This window comes from Narcine bancroftii, chromosome 6 (assembly GCF_036971445.1).
Source record: "Narcine bancroftii isolate sNarBan1 chromosome 6, sNarBan1.hap1, whole genome shotgun sequence".
Taxonomy (NCBI): domain Eukaryota; kingdom Metazoa; phylum Chordata; class Chondrichthyes; order Torpediniformes; family Narcinidae; genus Narcine; species Narcine bancroftii.
Genome location: NC_091474.1, coordinates 225506479 through 225524776, shown reverse-complemented (window position 1 = coordinate 225524776; position 18298 = coordinate 225506479). Strand labels below are relative to the sequence as shown.

Genomic DNA, 18298 nt, shown 5'->3' with positions numbered 1-18298 from the left:
TGATAGAAGTTCACCATGCTGACGAACTCCTGCAGGCCCTTGACCTTGTTGGACCTGCCAAACTGTCAGATTGCGTCTACCTTAGCGGCTAGTGGTGCTGCACCCTCTTTGGTAATTCTGTGGCCCAGGAATCGATGGTGTCGAGGCCAAACTAGTATTTGATCAGGTTGATCGTAGGGCTGAAACTATTCAGGTGGGTGTAAAGCTCATGGAGGTGGGACAGACATTTAGATAAATGAATGTAAAGTCAAGGTCATGTCCCCCCACCTCCAATAGCCACTGGAACATCTGTGCAACATTCTTCAGGCCGAATGACATTTGGAGGAACTCATCAAGCCGAACAGGATGATGATGGCTGTTTTGGGGATGCTGTCAGGGTGTACTGGGATCTGATGGTATCCCCAGATGAGGACTACCTTGGAAAAGATGCTTGCCCTATGTAGGTTTGCTGCAAAATAATGGTCTGGAGTTGTTGCCTTGTTCAGACGGCAGTAGTCAGCACATGGTCTCCAGACCCCAGGGGCTTTGGGCAGCATGTGTGGGGGGGAGACCCATGTGCCATCAGATTGCCAGATCACCAATTCTTCCATCCTCTTGAACTCCTCCTTTGCTAGCCAGAGCTTGTCCGAGGGAAGTTTCCATGCTCTGGCATGGAGTGGCGGTCTCTGGGTCAGTATGTGGTGCTGCACTCCATGCTTAGGCATAGCTGACGAGAACTGTGGGGCCAGTATCGATGGGAAATACTTCAGGATTCTGGTGAACTCATCCTCTAAGAGTGTGATGGAGTCCAGGTGTGGGGCCGGCAACTTGCGCAAAGAAAACATCTGGAATGTTTTGGTGTGGAAAAGCCTTCTTCCCTATAGATTGACTAGCAAGCTGTGTGCCCATAGAAACTCTGCCCCCGGGAGTGGTTGGGCCACGGCATCTAGTGTGAATTTCCATGTGAACCTGCTGGTGCCAAACTGCACCTGGACTGTGCGGGTGCTGTAAGTCCATACCATGCTGCTGTTTGCTGCCTTCAGGGAGGGTCACATCTTCATGCTGCAAGAGTCATACCCCATCAGGAGAAGGACGTTGATCTCACTCCTGTGTTAACCAAGAAGTGGCGTCTGGACTGTTTTTCCCAGACATACAGGAGGTTGTCTTGGTGGTCAGCCGCTGTGACCATTAGCAGCAGCTGGCTCTGGCATTTCCCGGGAACATGCAGGGTAGTCAACAACAGCAGCCTTCTGTGCTCCACCGCTGGTGGTAGAAACACCACTGCTTTCTAGGTTGTTGTTATTTTATTGCTGGGTCTGGTCTGCTGCTGATTGTGGGGCCTTGTAATCTGTCTGACGGACACCACGCTCTCCTTCTTGGCCCTTCACAGCAGTCTGCCCAGGTCGCCACCTACCGGGGGTGGGGGGGGGGGGTCGCTGAAATCCATGTAAGCCAGTAACAGATGTATGTCCTCAGGCAGCTGTTCCAAGAACTCCTGCTCAAACATGATGCAGGATATGTGTCCTTAAGCCAGGCCCAGCATCCCATTCATCAATGCTGACAGGGGCCTGTCTCCCAAATCATATAGGTGGAGCAAGTGAGAACCTTGCTCACAGTGAGAGGCCAAAGGTCTTTATGAGCAGCTCTTTGAATGCTACATATTTGCCTTCTTCTGGGGGCACCTGTATAATATCTGCAACCTGGCTTACCATCTCTTGGTCTAGGGAACTTACTACATAATAGTAGTGCGTAGTGTCTGAAGTTATTTGTCGAATTTGGAACTGGGCTTCAGCCTGGTCAAACTACATGCGTGGTTGCAACATCCAGAAAGTTGGTGGCTTCAATGCAATTCTGTGTAAGGATAAAAAGTCGGTCATCTTTGGTCCAAATGTTATTTCGACCATCAGGGTCAGCAATAGCAGTGATGTGCTACACACAGTACTAAAGCAATAATGATGGACGCATTTAGAGTTGTATTCAAGCTACTTTATTTGGGTCTCAAGCTCAAGCTTATATCAATTTCCTGCAAACAGCCTTTTCCCCTCAATGAAGAAGGCCCAGCACCCTCTTGGAAACTGGCCTCCCTGCCGACGTGTGATCCCCAAGCCGGTTCGCTTGCATAGTGAGTGGGCTGCCACAGGATATTCTTAAATCTAAGAGGACAAATTATTTCCTCTACAAAAAAATCTTAAAAGAAAGTATGTTACAGAACTAGATGGTCCAGAGTAAGATCTGGCAAAGTTGGAAAAAGAATACCAGAAAACAGGGTCACAAGAAAAAATATAGACTGCTAGAGAATAGAAAATTGAAATATAACACATTTCAAACATATAGAATGGAGAAAAAAAAATTAAAAACAAAACTAGAATATTATGAATTAGGGAAACAGGTGCACAAAGTCTTATCTTGGTGGTTAAAGGCAGAGGACTCTTCTAGAATGATAAATGCAATAAAAATAGAGACCAATATTATAACATATAAACAAAAATAAATAAATAATACTTGTAGACAATATATAAAACTATATAAATCAGAACTATTAGGAGATGAAAATGAGATAGATGAATTTTTAACAGATGTTGAACTTCCAAAATTAGAAGATAGAGAACAAATTTATTAAAATGTCTCCTTCATGAGAGAAGAAATTAAGGAAGCCTTGGGTTCTTTACAGACTAACAAATCTTTGGGAGAGGATGGGTTTCCTTCCAAATTTCTACAAACAATTTAAAGACTTATTGATGCCTCTTATGATAAATGTATTGGATTCGGTGGTGGAGATCCAGACCCTCCCGGAATTTTTCTCAACTGCTATAATTACAGTTCTACTGAAGAAAGGTAGAGACCCATTAAAAACTTCATCATATAGACCCATATCACTCCTAAGTGCAGATTTTAAAATATTGGCAAATGAATTAGCTAAAGATTGGGACTATATTTACCAAAATTAATACATACTGATCAGGTGGGATTTGTTAAAGGAAGACATTCTTCAAATAGTCTAAGTTGAATCCAAGTATAACCATCTCTCTGGATGCAGAAAAAGCATTTGATCAATTAGAATGGTCTTTCATATTTAAGACATTGGAAAAATTTGGTATAGGCAGAAAATTTATAAACTGGATAATAACTCTTTATCACAAACCACAAGCCAAAATTATAACTAACAATCACATGTCAGCAGTTTTTCCCTTGAGTGGGTCAAGTAGACAGGAGGTCCTCTGTCTCTGGCACTTTTTTATCCTAGCTATTAAACCACTGGTAGAGATTATAAGGAGAGATCTAGACATTAATGGCTCCAAAGTTGGACAGGAAGAGCATAAAATTAGTTTATTTGTCTCACCCGGCTGAATCCTTGATAAAATTACAAACAACAGTAGAAAAATATGAAAGAATATCAGGTTATAAAATAAATACGGACAAGAGTTAGATAATGTCATTGAAAAATATTGATTATGAAAATTATCAAAAAGGCAGTAGATTTAAATGGAAGATATATGGAGTCAAATAATTAAGAATAATAATGGATAACAACTTACAGATTTTATATAAATTTAATTACACTCCTCTTTTAGAAAAAATAGAGAAAAATTTAGAGAAATGGAAAGACCTGCTGATTACTCTACTGGGAAGGGTAAATTGCATTAAAATGCGATACCAAGATTACAGCATCTTTTTCAATCATTGCCTATTGCATGACCTAAAATATTATTTAAATTATTGAATAATTATATCAGGCAATTCCTAAGGGATAACAAACTGCTAAGAATATCATTGGAAACGTTAGCATGATACTATAAGTTGGGAGGATTTAGACTTCAGGATTTTAAGAAATATTATTTATCTGCACAAGCAAGGTGTTTTTATCATTCTTTTTAAAATAAGACAGTCCCCCTTCTTTGATTTGAATGGGGTTGAATTCAATAGAAGGAGAAACAGCAAAGGGCTTTAGTTATAAATGGAATGTTAAGTTAATAACAAAAAAGATGCATAACCCTATATTAATACATATGACAAGAAATTACTGAGTGTATTGGAAAAAAAGCAGACATATTAAGAACACCATCATGTAAAAATGCACCTGCCCATGAATCTGAGTACAAAATATTGAATTCATGGTATGAAAAAGGAATAAGATATATCGATATATGGAGGGATCTCTTATAGAAGCATAGAAACACAGAAAAATGGGTGTAGGAGTAGGCCATTTTCCATTTGTCCCTTCAAGCCTACACTGCCATTCAGTACCCGGTTCCTGTCTTCTTCCCATACCCCTTGATCTCCTTAGCCACAAGGGCCAAATTAACCTACTCTTAAATATTGACAAGGAACCAAACTCATCTACTTCCTGTGGCAAAGAATTCCACAGATCCACTACCCTCTGAGAGAAGAAATTTTTCCTCATCTCAGTCCTAAAAATCTTCCCCTTATCCTGAAACTGTGAGCCCTGGTTCTGGTTTTTCCCAACATTGGAAACAACCTACCTGCGTCTAGTCTGTCTAAACCCTTAAGAATTTTATATATTTCTATCAGATCCCCCCTCAATCTTCTAACTTCCAGAGAATACAAGCCTAGTCTATCCAACCTTTCTTCATATGCAAGTCCTTCCATCCCTGGTATGACTAGTGAATCTTCTCTGCACCCCCTCCATGGTGAGTATGTCCTTCCTCAGATAAGGAGACCAAAACTGCACTCAGTACTCCAGATGTGGTCTCACCAAGGCTCTGTACAGCTGTAGCAGGATCTCTGTACTCCTGTACTCAAATCCTCTTGCTATGAATGCCAACATAGAATTCACCTTCCTCACCACCTGTTGTACCTGCATGCCCACTTTCAATGACTGATGTACAACAAACACCCATGTCTCTCTGTATCTCCCCTTTTCCTAAACAGATACCATTTAAATAATAGTCCTCTTTCCTGTTCTTACCTCCAAAGTGGATAACTTTGCATTTATCCACATTATATTGCATCTGCCATGTCTTGGCCCACTCGTCTAACTTGTCCAAATCACTCTGCAACCCTCCTGGCATCCTCAACACAGTTAACCCCACTACCCAACTTCATGTTGTCTGCAAATTTTGAAATATTGCTATCCATTCCCACATCTAAGTCATTGATATATATTGTAAACATCTGTGGCCCCAGCACGGAGCCCTGCGATACCCCACTAGTCACTGGCTGCCATTCCAAAAATAATCCATTTATCCTACTCTTTGCTTCCTGTCCATCAACCAATTCTCTATACACCTTAATACCATACCTCCTATACCATGCTTTTAAGTTTGTACGCTAGTTTGCTGTGCGGAACCTTATCAAATGCCTTTCTAAAGTCCAGATATACCACATCCACTGATTTCCCCCATATTCACTCTACTGGTTACATTCTCAAAAAACTCTATTAGATTCGTCAGACATGATTTTCCATTCACAAAACCATGCTGACTCCATCCAATAATACCACTACTCTCCAAATGTACTGCGATTGCATCTTTAATAACTGATTCTAGCACCTTCCCGACCACTGATGTCAGGCTAAATGGTCTGTAGTTTCCCAGTTTCTCTCTCCCTCCCTTCTTAAAGAGTGGGGTTATGTTGGCCACCGTCCAATCCTCAGGAACTTATCCAGTATCTAAGGAGGTTTGAAAAATTATCACTAATGCATCCACTATTTCCTGGGCTACTTCCTTCAGCTCTCTTCTGGCTCCAAGGATTTATCTGCCTTTAATCCCTGCAATTTAACTAATACAACCTCTTGACTTACAATTATTTCCTTTATACCCTCCCTCACATTAGGTCCCCGATCGTCAACAATTTCCTGAAGATTAGTTATGTACTCCTTGGTGAAGACAGAACTAAAGTAGTCATTCAGACAGTCTGCCATACTTTTGTTCCCCATAATTAACTCACCCATTTGTGTCCGCTACGGACCCACATTTGTCTTAACCAACCTATTTCTCTTAACTTTTACAGTCATTTTTTATGTTCCCTGCCAGCTTCCTCTCATAATCTCTTTTACCTTTCCTAATTAATCCTTTTGTCCTCTTCTGCAGAACTTTGAATTTCTCCCAATCATCAGGAATATTTTTTTTGGCTAATTTATATGCTACTTCTTTGGATTTGATGCTCTCTCTGATTTCCATTGTTAGCCACGGATATGCTACCCTCCTTGATTTATTCTTTTTACAGACTGGGATGTACATCTATTGTACTTGCTCCAATCTATCCTTAAATGATTACTATTGCATTTCTGCCGTTAGTCCTTTAAGTACCATTTGCCAATCTATTTTAGCCAATTTACAACTCATACTATCAAAGTTCCCCCTCTTCAAGTTCAGAACCTTTGTATCTGAATCAACTCTGTCACATTGCAATCTAATGAAGAATTCCACCATATTGTGGTCACTCTTGCCCAAGAGGTTCTTCACAAAACGATTGTTAATTAAACCTTCTCCATTACTCAGTACCCAGTCTAGAATGGCTTGTTCCCTCGACGGTTCCTCGACATGCTGATTTAGAAAACAATCCTGCATGCATTCTAAGAAATCCTCTTCCTCCTTACCCTTATGAATTTTGTTCACCCAATCTACATGTAGATTAAGGTTACCCATTATATCTGCTGTCCCTTTGTTGCACACATTATCAATTTCCTTCCTAATGCCATCCCTAACCTCACTGCTAGGTGGCCTATACACAACACCCACTAGCATCTTCCTCCCCTTCCTGTTTCGCAACTCTACCCACATCGATTCCACATCTTCCAACCTAATGTCCTTCCTTTCTATCGCATTCACCTCTTCCCTAACCAACAATGCTACTCCACCTTCTTTTCCATTCCATCTATCCCTCCTGAATGTTGAGTAACCCTGAATGTTGAGCTCCCAGTCAGGGTCTCCCTGAAGCCATGTTTCTGTGATCCCAACAATATCATAGTCATTAATAGCTATCTCCACATTCAATTTATCCACTTTATTATGAATGTTCCTTGCTTTGAGACACAAGGCCTTCAGATTTACTTTAGCCACATTCTTATGCCTTTTATCATTATGTAAATAAGTATCTCTTTTTGATTTTTGCCCCGGTCTTACCTGCCTGTCACAATTGCTTTTCACCTTGCTATCTTTTGCTTCTATCTTCTTTTTATACCCCCCTGACTCTCTGGACTGGTACCCATCCCCCGACACATTAGTTTAAACCTTCCCCAACAGCGCTAGTAAACAAATCCCCAAAGACATTGGTCCCGGCCCTGCCCAAGTATGGACCATCCTGTTTGTACCAGTCCCATCTGTCCCAGAACCAGTTTCAATGTTCCAAGAATCTAAAATCTTCCCTCCTACACCACCATTCAAGCCACATATTCATTCTTGCTGTTCTAAGATGGTCATGTGGTTTTGCAAGCAGAGAGGGTAAAACAGGCTTTCTCTCAGAGAGAGACACACACAGAGATCACTTCTACAGTGTAACAGTCAGCAGAAGTAACTGGGACTGGAACAGGACAAGTTGGCAAGCTTGTGGAAAACCCCATTTGGAAGACGGGTTGTGAGTACTTAGTTCAGCCCTTGTGGTTCATGCAAGAGAAGAGGACTGGCTGTCTAATGTTTCACTTGGAATAAGAGAAAGAACAAGACACTCTATGGTGACCTGAAAGAAAGAGATTATCACCTGGAGAACCTTGAGGAAGCAAGTTTCTTCATCAAGACACTGAAATGGCTGATGGAAGTAAATGTACAACAAATCTCTCTCTGAAAACTGACAAGAACCTTCCTGAACGGTAACCATTTACCTTTCAAGCGCCAAAGCCTGGTGAATTTTATAAATGTTAAATTCTGTGCACAGTCTAAGAATTGCCTGCAACCAGTAAACTTTGGAGGTGTTAGAAGTGAGATTGGACTGTGAATCAAATAACTTTTCTGAACTTACACACACATTACATACACGTGCGCTTAGAATTAGAAGGGGGTTGTTAGGTTAGTTAAGTCAATAGTGATAAGTTAAAGTGTGATTCTGTTTTCATGTTTGAAGATAATTAAAAACAACTTTTGTTTAAGTAACCATTGGTCTTGGTGAATATCTATTGCTGCTGGGTTTGGGGGTCCTCTGGGCTTGTAACAATATAGAAATTATAAAAAGTGTGGATGTGAAAAAAACTCCAGACCTTTTTCGTCTGTGCCCATTAGTGAAAAACAAAAGAAGGAACAAAAAATCCTCCGAAGACCAGTCAAGTAAATCAGTCCAAAAACACAGTCCACAGAATTCACTCTCCAAGTTCAATGTCCCAATTCAGTTCCTCTACTGAATACAAAAGGACTCCATACGAATGTGGGAGTGAGAGAGATGACTGATGTTGCTTGGCGATAAACATACGGATCCTTTGCAGGTTTATTCACCATGGAATTTTCCTGGTTCTTCAAGGTCAGCTTGGTTTAACCACCTTGCTTAGGAAGCCTGTGCCTTTAACACAGTTTCTCCACAATTTCCTTCTTTGCAGCAGACAACCAAGTGACCTTTCTTTGTCACACTCTTGAATTCAGTCTGCCAGAAAACCATTGTCAACACAGAGTGAGATCTCTGCATACCTTTCTGGCTCTTCTAACTTGGACTCTCTCTCTCTTTCTCTCCCTCTTTTACAGTCCATAGTCCATAACAAATGGAACAAACAATATGGCTGAGGAATACACCTAAATTTTCAACTAAGATGTACGTTGGTCTCCGGAATGAAAGTACAAAAACTGGTTTACAGAGATTGAGAGAGAGATGGAAGTCAGATCTAGATGTTGCTATAATGGAAAGATATTGGTCTGATTGGTGTTTGGATAGCATGACATCAATTACAAATCCAGTATACAGATTAGTGCAATATCATTTTCTACACCAATTATATCTCACACCACAGAAGATGCATAAAATATTGGAGATGTGTTTTAGATGTGGGATAGAAATAGGAACTTTCTGCATGTTATGTCGTCGTGTGTGAAGGTGAGACCTTTCTGGCAGGATATTAGTGAAATATTAACAAGAATAACAGGGGCGACTTTCACAGGTGATCCGGAGCTTTATCTTTTGGGCAAGTTTATTGAAATAAGTAACACACTAACCAAATTCCAAAGTTCATTTGTTAAAATAGCCTTGGCAGTGGCTAAAAAATGCATTGCGATTACTTAGAAGGCCGACTCCCTTCTACATATAGCACAGTGGACTGCTGAGATGAATAGTTGCTTTGCTATGGAAAAAAAATTACATTCAACTTAAAGAACAAATATGACATTTATTAAGATACGACAGCCATATTTGAATCATATATGGCCCCAATTGTAATTATAACTATAATAATAAAATGGATAATAATGAATTCTGCTGAAGTATGAATACAGGTGACTTCTCGATATAGAATTCTTGACAATCAATATATAATGTGAGCCCTGATGGTGTGTGGATTTATATCTTCAAAGGGAGGGTGTGGGGAGAGGTGTTGTTTTGTTTTTTTTTGTAAAGAAAAAGTTTTTATTTTTATATAACACACATATATACACAAACACACACATATATATTTAATTTTGGAGATTTTTTCTATGTATATTTATAGAAAAAAAATCAAAAATCAAATATTTTAAAAATATGATTGATAAGTCCAGGTTACTGCAGGAAGCGAATGGCAAATTGTAGACCTTTTGTTTAAGAAAGCTAAGAGGGAAAATCCTGAGAATTATAGATGAGTGAGTCTTATGTCAGGTTGGCAAACTATTGGAGAAGATCCTTAGGGACAGCGTTACAAGCATTTAGAGAAGCATAGTCTTCTCAGGTTCTCAGGGATAGTCAGCATGGCTTTGTGAGAGGAAGGTTGTGCCACTCAAGGCTCATTGAGTTTTAGTAAACTATTTTAAAAGGTCCGCCATGGTAGGCTCATTCAGAAAATTCATAAGGCATGGGATCCATAAAACCATAATTGGCTTCCCTGCAGATAGCAGAGGGTAGTATTAGATGGAACTTTATTCTGCCCGAAGGTTGATGATCAATGGCTTTCTGCAGGGATTTGTTCTGGGGCTCCTGCTCTTTGTGATTTTTATAAATGTCTTGGACGAGAATGTGAAGGGGTGGGTCAGTAAATTTGAACATAATACCAAGGTTGTAGATCTTGTGAATAATATACATGGTTGTTGTAGGTTACAACAGTAGATAGACTGGAGTTAGGCAGAGAAGTGATAGATGGAGTTCAATCCAGATAAGAGTAAAGTGATGCCCTTTGTAAGGTTGAATTTGAAGGTGATGTATGTGGCTAATATCAGGATTCATAACGGTGTGGAGGAACAGAGGGATCTTGGAGTCTAGGTCCATAAATTTCTCAAGGCTGCCGCACAAGTTGATAGGGTGGTAAGATGGTGTATGGTGTGTTGGCCTTCATTTGTTGGGGGTTGACTTCCAGAGCCATGAGATAATGTTGCAGCTCTATAAAATTCTGGGTGGTCCCAACATTTGTGTATTGCTTTCAACTTTGGTTACCTCATTACAGGAAAGGTGTAGCTACTTTAGAGAGGGTGCAGAGGAGTTTACCAGGATGTTTCCTAGATAGAGAACTTGTCTTATGAAGAAAGGTTGACTGAGCTAGGGCTTTTCTCTTTGGAGCGACAAAGGATTTCATAGAGGTATATAAGATTATGAGGCTGATAGGTGGACAGCCAGCACCTTTTTCCTAGTGTGACAACAGTAAATACCAGAGGACATCTTCCTTTTCCTATTTGTAATATTTTTTCTCTATTTGCAAGTACACTGTTATTTTTTTTTACAATCTGTTCCTCACTGATATTGATTACCATTATCCAATTTACTATACAGTATTACTCCAGTTATCCAAAATAGTCGAGACCGTGCCCATTTCAGATAAACGTTTTTTTCAGAGAACCAGTCGTTTTTTTTAAAGCATCATATTGTTTGTAACATTGTTGTTTAAACAACAACAAACAACAAGATAAGGCTTTGTAAGCATTAAAATAATGTTTGATTCTCACCAAAAAAATGCTGGCCACCGCCGATTATCGAGACCTCTCTGCCCCGCTTGTGCCGGGATCCCAAAGGTCCTGCTACTGCCCGGAAGCTTGAGGTCCTCGCTGCTGGCTCCAGGAGCCTGATATCCCCGGTCAGTTCGGCTCTGAAAAAATTTCGGATAAATGAGGATTTTGGATATCCTCGCTTTTGGAGAAACCGATTTTGGATAATCGGAGTTGTACTGTATTACACTTTTTTTCTTTTTATTTAATTTTCTAAGTTTTTTCCCAATTTTAATGCTTCACCTACACATCTCATTTTGGCTCACCAGATTATTTTCCCTGGATTTGGTACTCACTTCTCTCAAACCATCTGTTGGGCAATGCATTCAACTCTATGCACCAGGTGCCCATACCCTCTCAATAGTCTTCATTCTAATTATACCTATATCCTATGAAATACTCAATGTTTCTGCATTCCTATCCTCTCTACCTTCACTAATCAGATACCAACAAGGTCCTATGTAATTTTTGATAGCATAAACCATAAAATGAGATCATAAAGTTTTTATAATTACAGGAAGCAGAAAAAGGTGGAAGATGAGGTGGGAATGTGGAAATGGCCAAGGCTTTGAATAACTATTTTGTGTGGGTCTTCATGGTGGAGGACATATCTAACATGCCAACAAGAGATGCTATGAATGAAATGGGAGACAATGACCTTGCTATCAATAAAGAGTTAGTGCTGCACAAACTAGTGAAGCTAAAGGTAGTTAATTATTTGACTCTGGTGGAACACAACAATGGGACTCAATGGCTTACTTTGGTTCCGTTTCTTCTGTTCTCTCTTCTATTCCATTTCCATTGTGATAATGGTAAATGATCACAAATACTTCTACTTTAACTTCCAGAAATGGCAGAAGTTAGAGGTATTTGTGATAATTTATCAAAATTCTCTGAACTGTGGGTAGGTCCTGGCAGATTGGAAGATAGCCACTGTTTAAATAAAGGAAATAGGCAAAAGGCAGTTAACTATAGACCAGTTAGCTCGAAGTCTGTGGTTTGGAAAATGCTTGAGGTTATCATTAAGGAAGAAATAGCAAGACACCTGGATAAAAATAATTCCATCAGGCAGGCGCAGCAGATTCTGAAAGGAAAGGTCATGCTTGACAAATTTACTGGAGTTCGTTGAGGGCAGCAGATAGAGGCGAACAGGTGGATGTTATGTACTTGGATTTCCAGAAGGTATTTGATAAGGTGCTGTATAAAAGCCTTAACTATAAGATAAGAATGCATGGAGTTGTGAGTAATGTATGATGATATAATGGATTGAGGATTAGTTAACCAATAGAAGGCAGAGAGTTGGGATAAATGGGTGTTTTCTGGTTGGCAATCAGTGGTGACCGCAATACCACAGAGGTATGTGTTTTTATTATCAATATACATTAACCTGCATTTGTTAACAATATACATTAACAGTTTGGAAGAGGGAACCGAGTGAAGTGTATCAAAGTTTCCCAATGACACTAAACTGAATGGGAAAGCAAATTATGCAAATAATGTAGACCAATGGTTTTCAAACTGCCCCCTAAACTCACATTCCACCTTAAGCAATCTATGCCATAAAAGCTTTGTGATTGATAAGGGATTGTTTAAGGTGGTATGTAAGTGGGAAGGGAAGGTTGAGAACCACTGGTCTAGTCCCAATTGTACCTGAAATGTTTTGCTTGAGAAAAATTGTCATTGGCCCATTTCCTTTGATGTTATGAAACTGTGCACATAAAACAGTGATTTTCAAACTTTTTCTTTCCACTCACATACCACCTTAAGCAATCCTTTACTAATCACAGAGCACTTACGGCATAGGGATTTCTTAAGATGGAAAGTGAGTTTAGGGGGGCATTTTGAAAACCACTGAATGTAGACAGTCTGCAGAGAGACATAGATGGGTTAAGTGGTTGGGCAAGAATCTGACAGATGGTAAATCTGACGATGGTAAATTTGAGTTTATCCACTTTGGAAAGAAAAATAGAAGATCAATTTATTATTTCATGAAAGGTTGCAGTATGCTGTTGTGCAGGGAACTTGGAAGTTGCAAAAGGTTGGTTTGCAGGTGCAGCAGGCTATCAGAAGGCAAATGGACTGTTGGCCTTCATTATTAGAGGAATTGTATGTCAGAGATGGAGGTTCTGCTGCAACTGTATAGGGTTCTGGTGAGGCTACACCTGGAGGACTGTTAGCAGTTCTGGCTTTCTTACTTGAGAAAAGATGTAATAGCTTTGGAGGTGGTGTAGAGGAGGTTCACCAGGTGGATTACAGAGATGATGGACTTAACCTATGAGGAGAGATTGAATCGCCTCACTGGAATTCAGCAGATGAGAGTGGATTTTATAGAAACATAAAATTATGAAAGGGTTAGACAAGATAGAGGCAGTTGTTTCTATTGATAGATGAGACTGGAACTAGGAGATATAGCCTTATGATTGAAGGAGTAGATTTAGGATGGATATGAACAGGAACTGCTTTTCCCATGAAGCTGTAAATTTGTAGAATTCTCTGTCCAAGCCAAGGAAGTAAAAGAGGCTGGCTCTTTAAATAGTGTTAGTTTTTTTGCAGTTTGGCAATTAATATTTCTGGAGAAAGGTAGGTAGATGGTGCTAAGTAATTCCTAAAAGTAGTGCGGTAAATCTAAAGGTCACGCAGCATCCATGGAAAACAATAGGTGAAGAACGTTTCTGGCCTCAGCTCTTCATCAGGAATGCTGAGTCTATGTCCAGGACTAAGATAGAATTAGACAAATTGGGAGAAAATATCCCGGAACATATACTTTATAAATGGGATGAAAAATTGGTGCACTACAACAATTCACCAGTATTACATTACATACTTAAATTATGGAAAAGAATACACCTGGAAGAAAAAAAGATAAATTATCAAATACCAAAAATGTTATTGACACAAAACCCATTAATCCCCTGTACAATAGATAATTTATCTTTCAAGGAATGGGCTAGAAAAGGAATCGAGAAAATAGAAGGTTGCTATTTGGGAAATAATTTATTAATATTTGAGCAATTCAAAGATAAATATGGAATAATACAAGGTACAATGTTTGCATATTACCAGTTGAAAACTTATTTAAAAGATAAACTGGGAAATAGCTTGAGATACAAGAAAGTAACAGCTATGAATATTTAATCACAGACACAATGATAATTAAAAAAATTATAACCAACAAGTACATCAAACTGCAATATAAGGAAGAGGATGAAACAAAGTATAAGCAGAAACAAAGTTGGGATAAAGATTTAAACATAGGGAGGAGATATGTACAGGACCAATGAGGAACACGCTAAATACTAGATTACGTATGATACAATATAACTGGTTACATAGGTTATATATTACTCCTCAGAAATTAAAAGAGTGGGACCCAACAGCTTTTGCTGTAAACAAGAGACTGGAACAACATTACGTGCAGTTTGGACATGTACAAAAGTGAAAACTTTCTGGGAAGATCTAAACCTAATATTAAACAAAATCCCAAAAAGTAATATACCAAAAGATCCAAAAATGTTTTTGTTAAATAATGTAAGAGACAAAAAATTAGGACTAAAATTAGACAGAGCCCAAAAAAGATTTATTACGATAGCATTAGGCAGTAGTCAAAAAAGTGTATTATGACAACTTGGAAAATGGAAGCAAGCCTTAAAATACAACAGTGGTATACAGAAATGAACAAGTATATTCCATTAGAAAAAAATTACATACAATCTAAAAGACAAGTGTACATTATTCGAACAAATTTGGAAACCGTACATAAAATACGTTAGAGAATGCCGACCACAGACCTCCATCTCTTAAAATGGCATGATTATGAACATGATAAGATTTAAATATGTAAAAGTGGATGTTACGACTTCTTTGCTTTTTGTTATTTCTTTGTTTTATGAGTTTTATTATTTATTGGTTTTTGAAGGGGAGGGGGAGGGATGAAAAGGGGGAAAAAAGAAATGTCACTGTAAATTTTAGTGATGATCATTTGTGAATGTTGTTATTGATATGATTCATGGTGTAAGAAATAAAAATATTTTTAAAAAACATGATCTTTTTGAGTGGCAGACCAGACTCAATGGGCCGGATAACCTATTCCTGCTCCTATTTCTTGTGTTATTTTGAAAGGCACTAACTGTGAGTTCATATGATATCATGACAAGTTATAACATGTAAACAATGAATGTCTCTGAATTTACAGGTAGCATCTGAATATAAACCATCACCTTGATCTTATTGGGTGTTAGAGAGGCCTCAGTGGAACTCAATGTGGCTTACTTTGGCTCTGTTTCTTCTGTATTCACTTCTATTCCATTTCTAGATTATGTGCTTTACTGCAAATAACAAAGATAACTGAAATAACTGTTGCCTTGTCAATATATTGCTCATCTCCCAAAATTAACTTTGATTTACATAGCACATTTAATATAACTAAAGCATCTTGTAAAGATGATAGACAAGTCAAAAGGAAAAAATATTTCTGAATATAATACTGGAGATTGGCCCCTTGATGAAGGTACAGCCATTATTTGATGAAATGTAACTTCCTCAAAAAGTAACCTGAAGAAGGCCATCTTGATAAGCAAATTATATTGTTAATATTCTTTGAGAAACATGTTACCAAGTTCATACGAGTTCATAAGTGCAAAATATTTCAAGAAATGTAATGAAATGCCAGTTTTTTTGCATTAATTGAATTATTTTTTATATTCAGACTTAGAAATCAAATTACCAGAGGTTCCTGAGGGAGGTTATCCAGAAGGCATAGAAATGGATTATTATCGCAAGATTCTCTCTGACTATATACAGAAATGGAACTTATTAGACATGCTGCTTACATCTGTCAATACAAAATTGGAGATTGCTGGAAAAACTCCTGAGGCTCTTCTTAAAGAAGTTATTGAAGTTTTGAATAGTAAGAGAAACTTTACATTTCAGATTTCAGATTTATTGGCTGACATCACATACAACTCTGAGATTCCTATTTCCTGTGGGCGCAGCAGAATTGGCACCAATTGGTTGTGCAAAAAATAAACTGTACACAGCGTAAAACATGTAAACAAACAAAGATCTGTAAAAAAAAATGACTGTGCAATACAGAGAGAACAAAAAGAAAATCTATGAAGTGCACAAGTCTTTCAATGAGTCTCTGAATTAGTTTGTCGTTGAGGAGTCGGATGGTGGAGGGATAGCAGCTGTTCCTGAACCTGGTAGTATGAGTCTTGTGGTACCTACACCTCTTATCTGATGACAGCAACGAGAACAGAACATGTGCTGGGTAGTGATTGCTGCTGCTCTCTGATGGCAGCTCACCCTGTAGATGTGCTCAATAGTGGGGAGTGTTTTGCCCTTGATGTCCTGGGCTGTGTCCACTACCTTTGGAGGGCTTTATGATCAGGGGTATTGGTGTTTCCATACCAGACCATGATGCAGCCAGTCAGCACACTTACTACCACACCTCTAGGAATTTGCCAGGGTTTCTGATGTCATACCAAATCTCCGCAAACTCCTGAGGAAGTAGAGGTGCTGATGTGCTTTCTTCACGATGCCTTTCTCTACTGATTTTAAAACTACTTTAAAGGATTCAACATGCTTAAATATTGTTTTATGATTTAATACATTTATACATTGAAAGTATCTCATGTTATTAAATAAAAAGAAAGAAAACACAGATGCTGGAAATTTGAAATAAAAACAGAAAATGCTGGCAACTTAGCAAGCAGGCAGGCTCAGAATTCCAAAGAAAGGTCAGAGCTGAAATGTTAACTTTGCTTCATCTTTCTACTTGATCCTCTAAGTATTTAAATCATTTTCTGTTTTTATTTGGAGTAATAGATTCATAGAGCATGGAATCAGTCCTTTGGCCCAACTTGTCTTTGGGGATTAATTTGGCATTCTCAGCTAGTTCTGTTTGCCTTCATTTGGTCCATATCCTTCTCTGTCCTTCCTATCTATATTTTTGTCCAAATGCCTCTATCAGGTCACCCCTCAGCTTCCTCTGATCTGGGAAATAAAGACCTAGCATATTCTTACATAGTAAGGAACTAAGAGAAATGGGGAAAAGGCGATCAGCCATGATCTCGTTGAATTGCGGAGCAGGCTTGATGGGCCAGATGGCCTACCCATGCTCCTATTTCTTAAATTCTTATTCAAACAAGCCCTCCAATCTCAGCAACGTCCTGGTGAATTTCCTCTGTACTCCTTCCAATATATGGTGTTATCTTTCCGATGTTTTTTTTAAACTTTATTTAAGATTTTATAACATGAATAACATATAGGATTACATTTAAAAAAATTAAGAATAAAATAATAAAATTACAATACAGTATCAGTAATCTAAATAAACTATACCCTCCCCAATAATTATTACACATTAATAACCCAACTCAAATTAGTCCAACCCCCTCTTTCCCCCCAAAATAAAGAGTGAAGAATTAATAAAGTTAATAATATATGTGAGAAAAAAACTCACTTACAAAAAAAAAACAAAAACTTAACCGATTAAAATACTAACAAAAAGAAAAGTAATTAATACTAAGATATCAGACTTAAAAAACATATTTAAATCAAACTTAAATGCATATATTTAACAAACGGAGTTAAGATGAAACATATATTTAACTCAAACTTAATATAAAAAATTAGTAAAGTTAGTAACATTATCTATCAAAAATTCTTAAACAATAATCAATTCTTAAAAAAAATTGTAGCATGAAAAAAAAGATGAAAAAAAACTTTCTCTATAGAGATAAACCTTCATCAAATATCAACTAACTTCATATCTATCATCATATTAGTCACATAAACCACTATCTTAAAACAAAATTCAAACCTCATTAAGCATTGTACAATTCAATTTTAGTACTCTTCCACCATTTTTCCCTTTTACTCTTGAATAATTATCCAATAAAAGCTCCAATACCACATTTAAATATCCCCAATCATTACGTTAAAATTCAGATATCCAAATAATTAAAACACATCTACAACGAAATCTATATCTTCAACAAATGGAGCATAAACCACAAACAAAATTCAAGCCTCATTAAGAATTGTACAATTCAATTTATAACTTTCACCATTATTCCCTTTGTTCTATAACTAAAATAGCAAAATAATATACACCAGAATTACCACTCCTTTCACCTTAAAGTTAAAGAAAAAATTTAAAAAAACTTATCCATCCCATTCACATTTAAATTTCAAATATTCCTTATCTACTGAATAAACTTTACAAAAAAAACCACATCAATTTTTAGTTTTTTAAACAATCAAATACTTTCTTATGC

At 38.0% G+C, this 18298-nt stretch overlaps 1 protein-coding gene across 17 annotated transcripts in view; it reads left to right on the top strand.

The window, feature by feature from the left end:
- Positions 1-18298, top strand: part of ak9 (adenylate kinase 9) — a 371922-nt gene that overhangs the window by 213692 nt on the left and 139932 nt on the right. For all 17 annotated transcript variants that reach the window (XR_011340758.1, XR_011340759.1, XM_069887555.1 and 14 more), the window contains one exon: positions 15724-15924. Coding sequence is in view for 15 of the 17 variants with exons in the window: in XM_069887555.1 (XP_069743656.1) it covers positions 15724-15924 (201 nt within the window). In the remaining 2 variants the exon portion in view is untranslated. The remainder of the gene's footprint in view (positions 1-15723; positions 15925-18298) is intronic.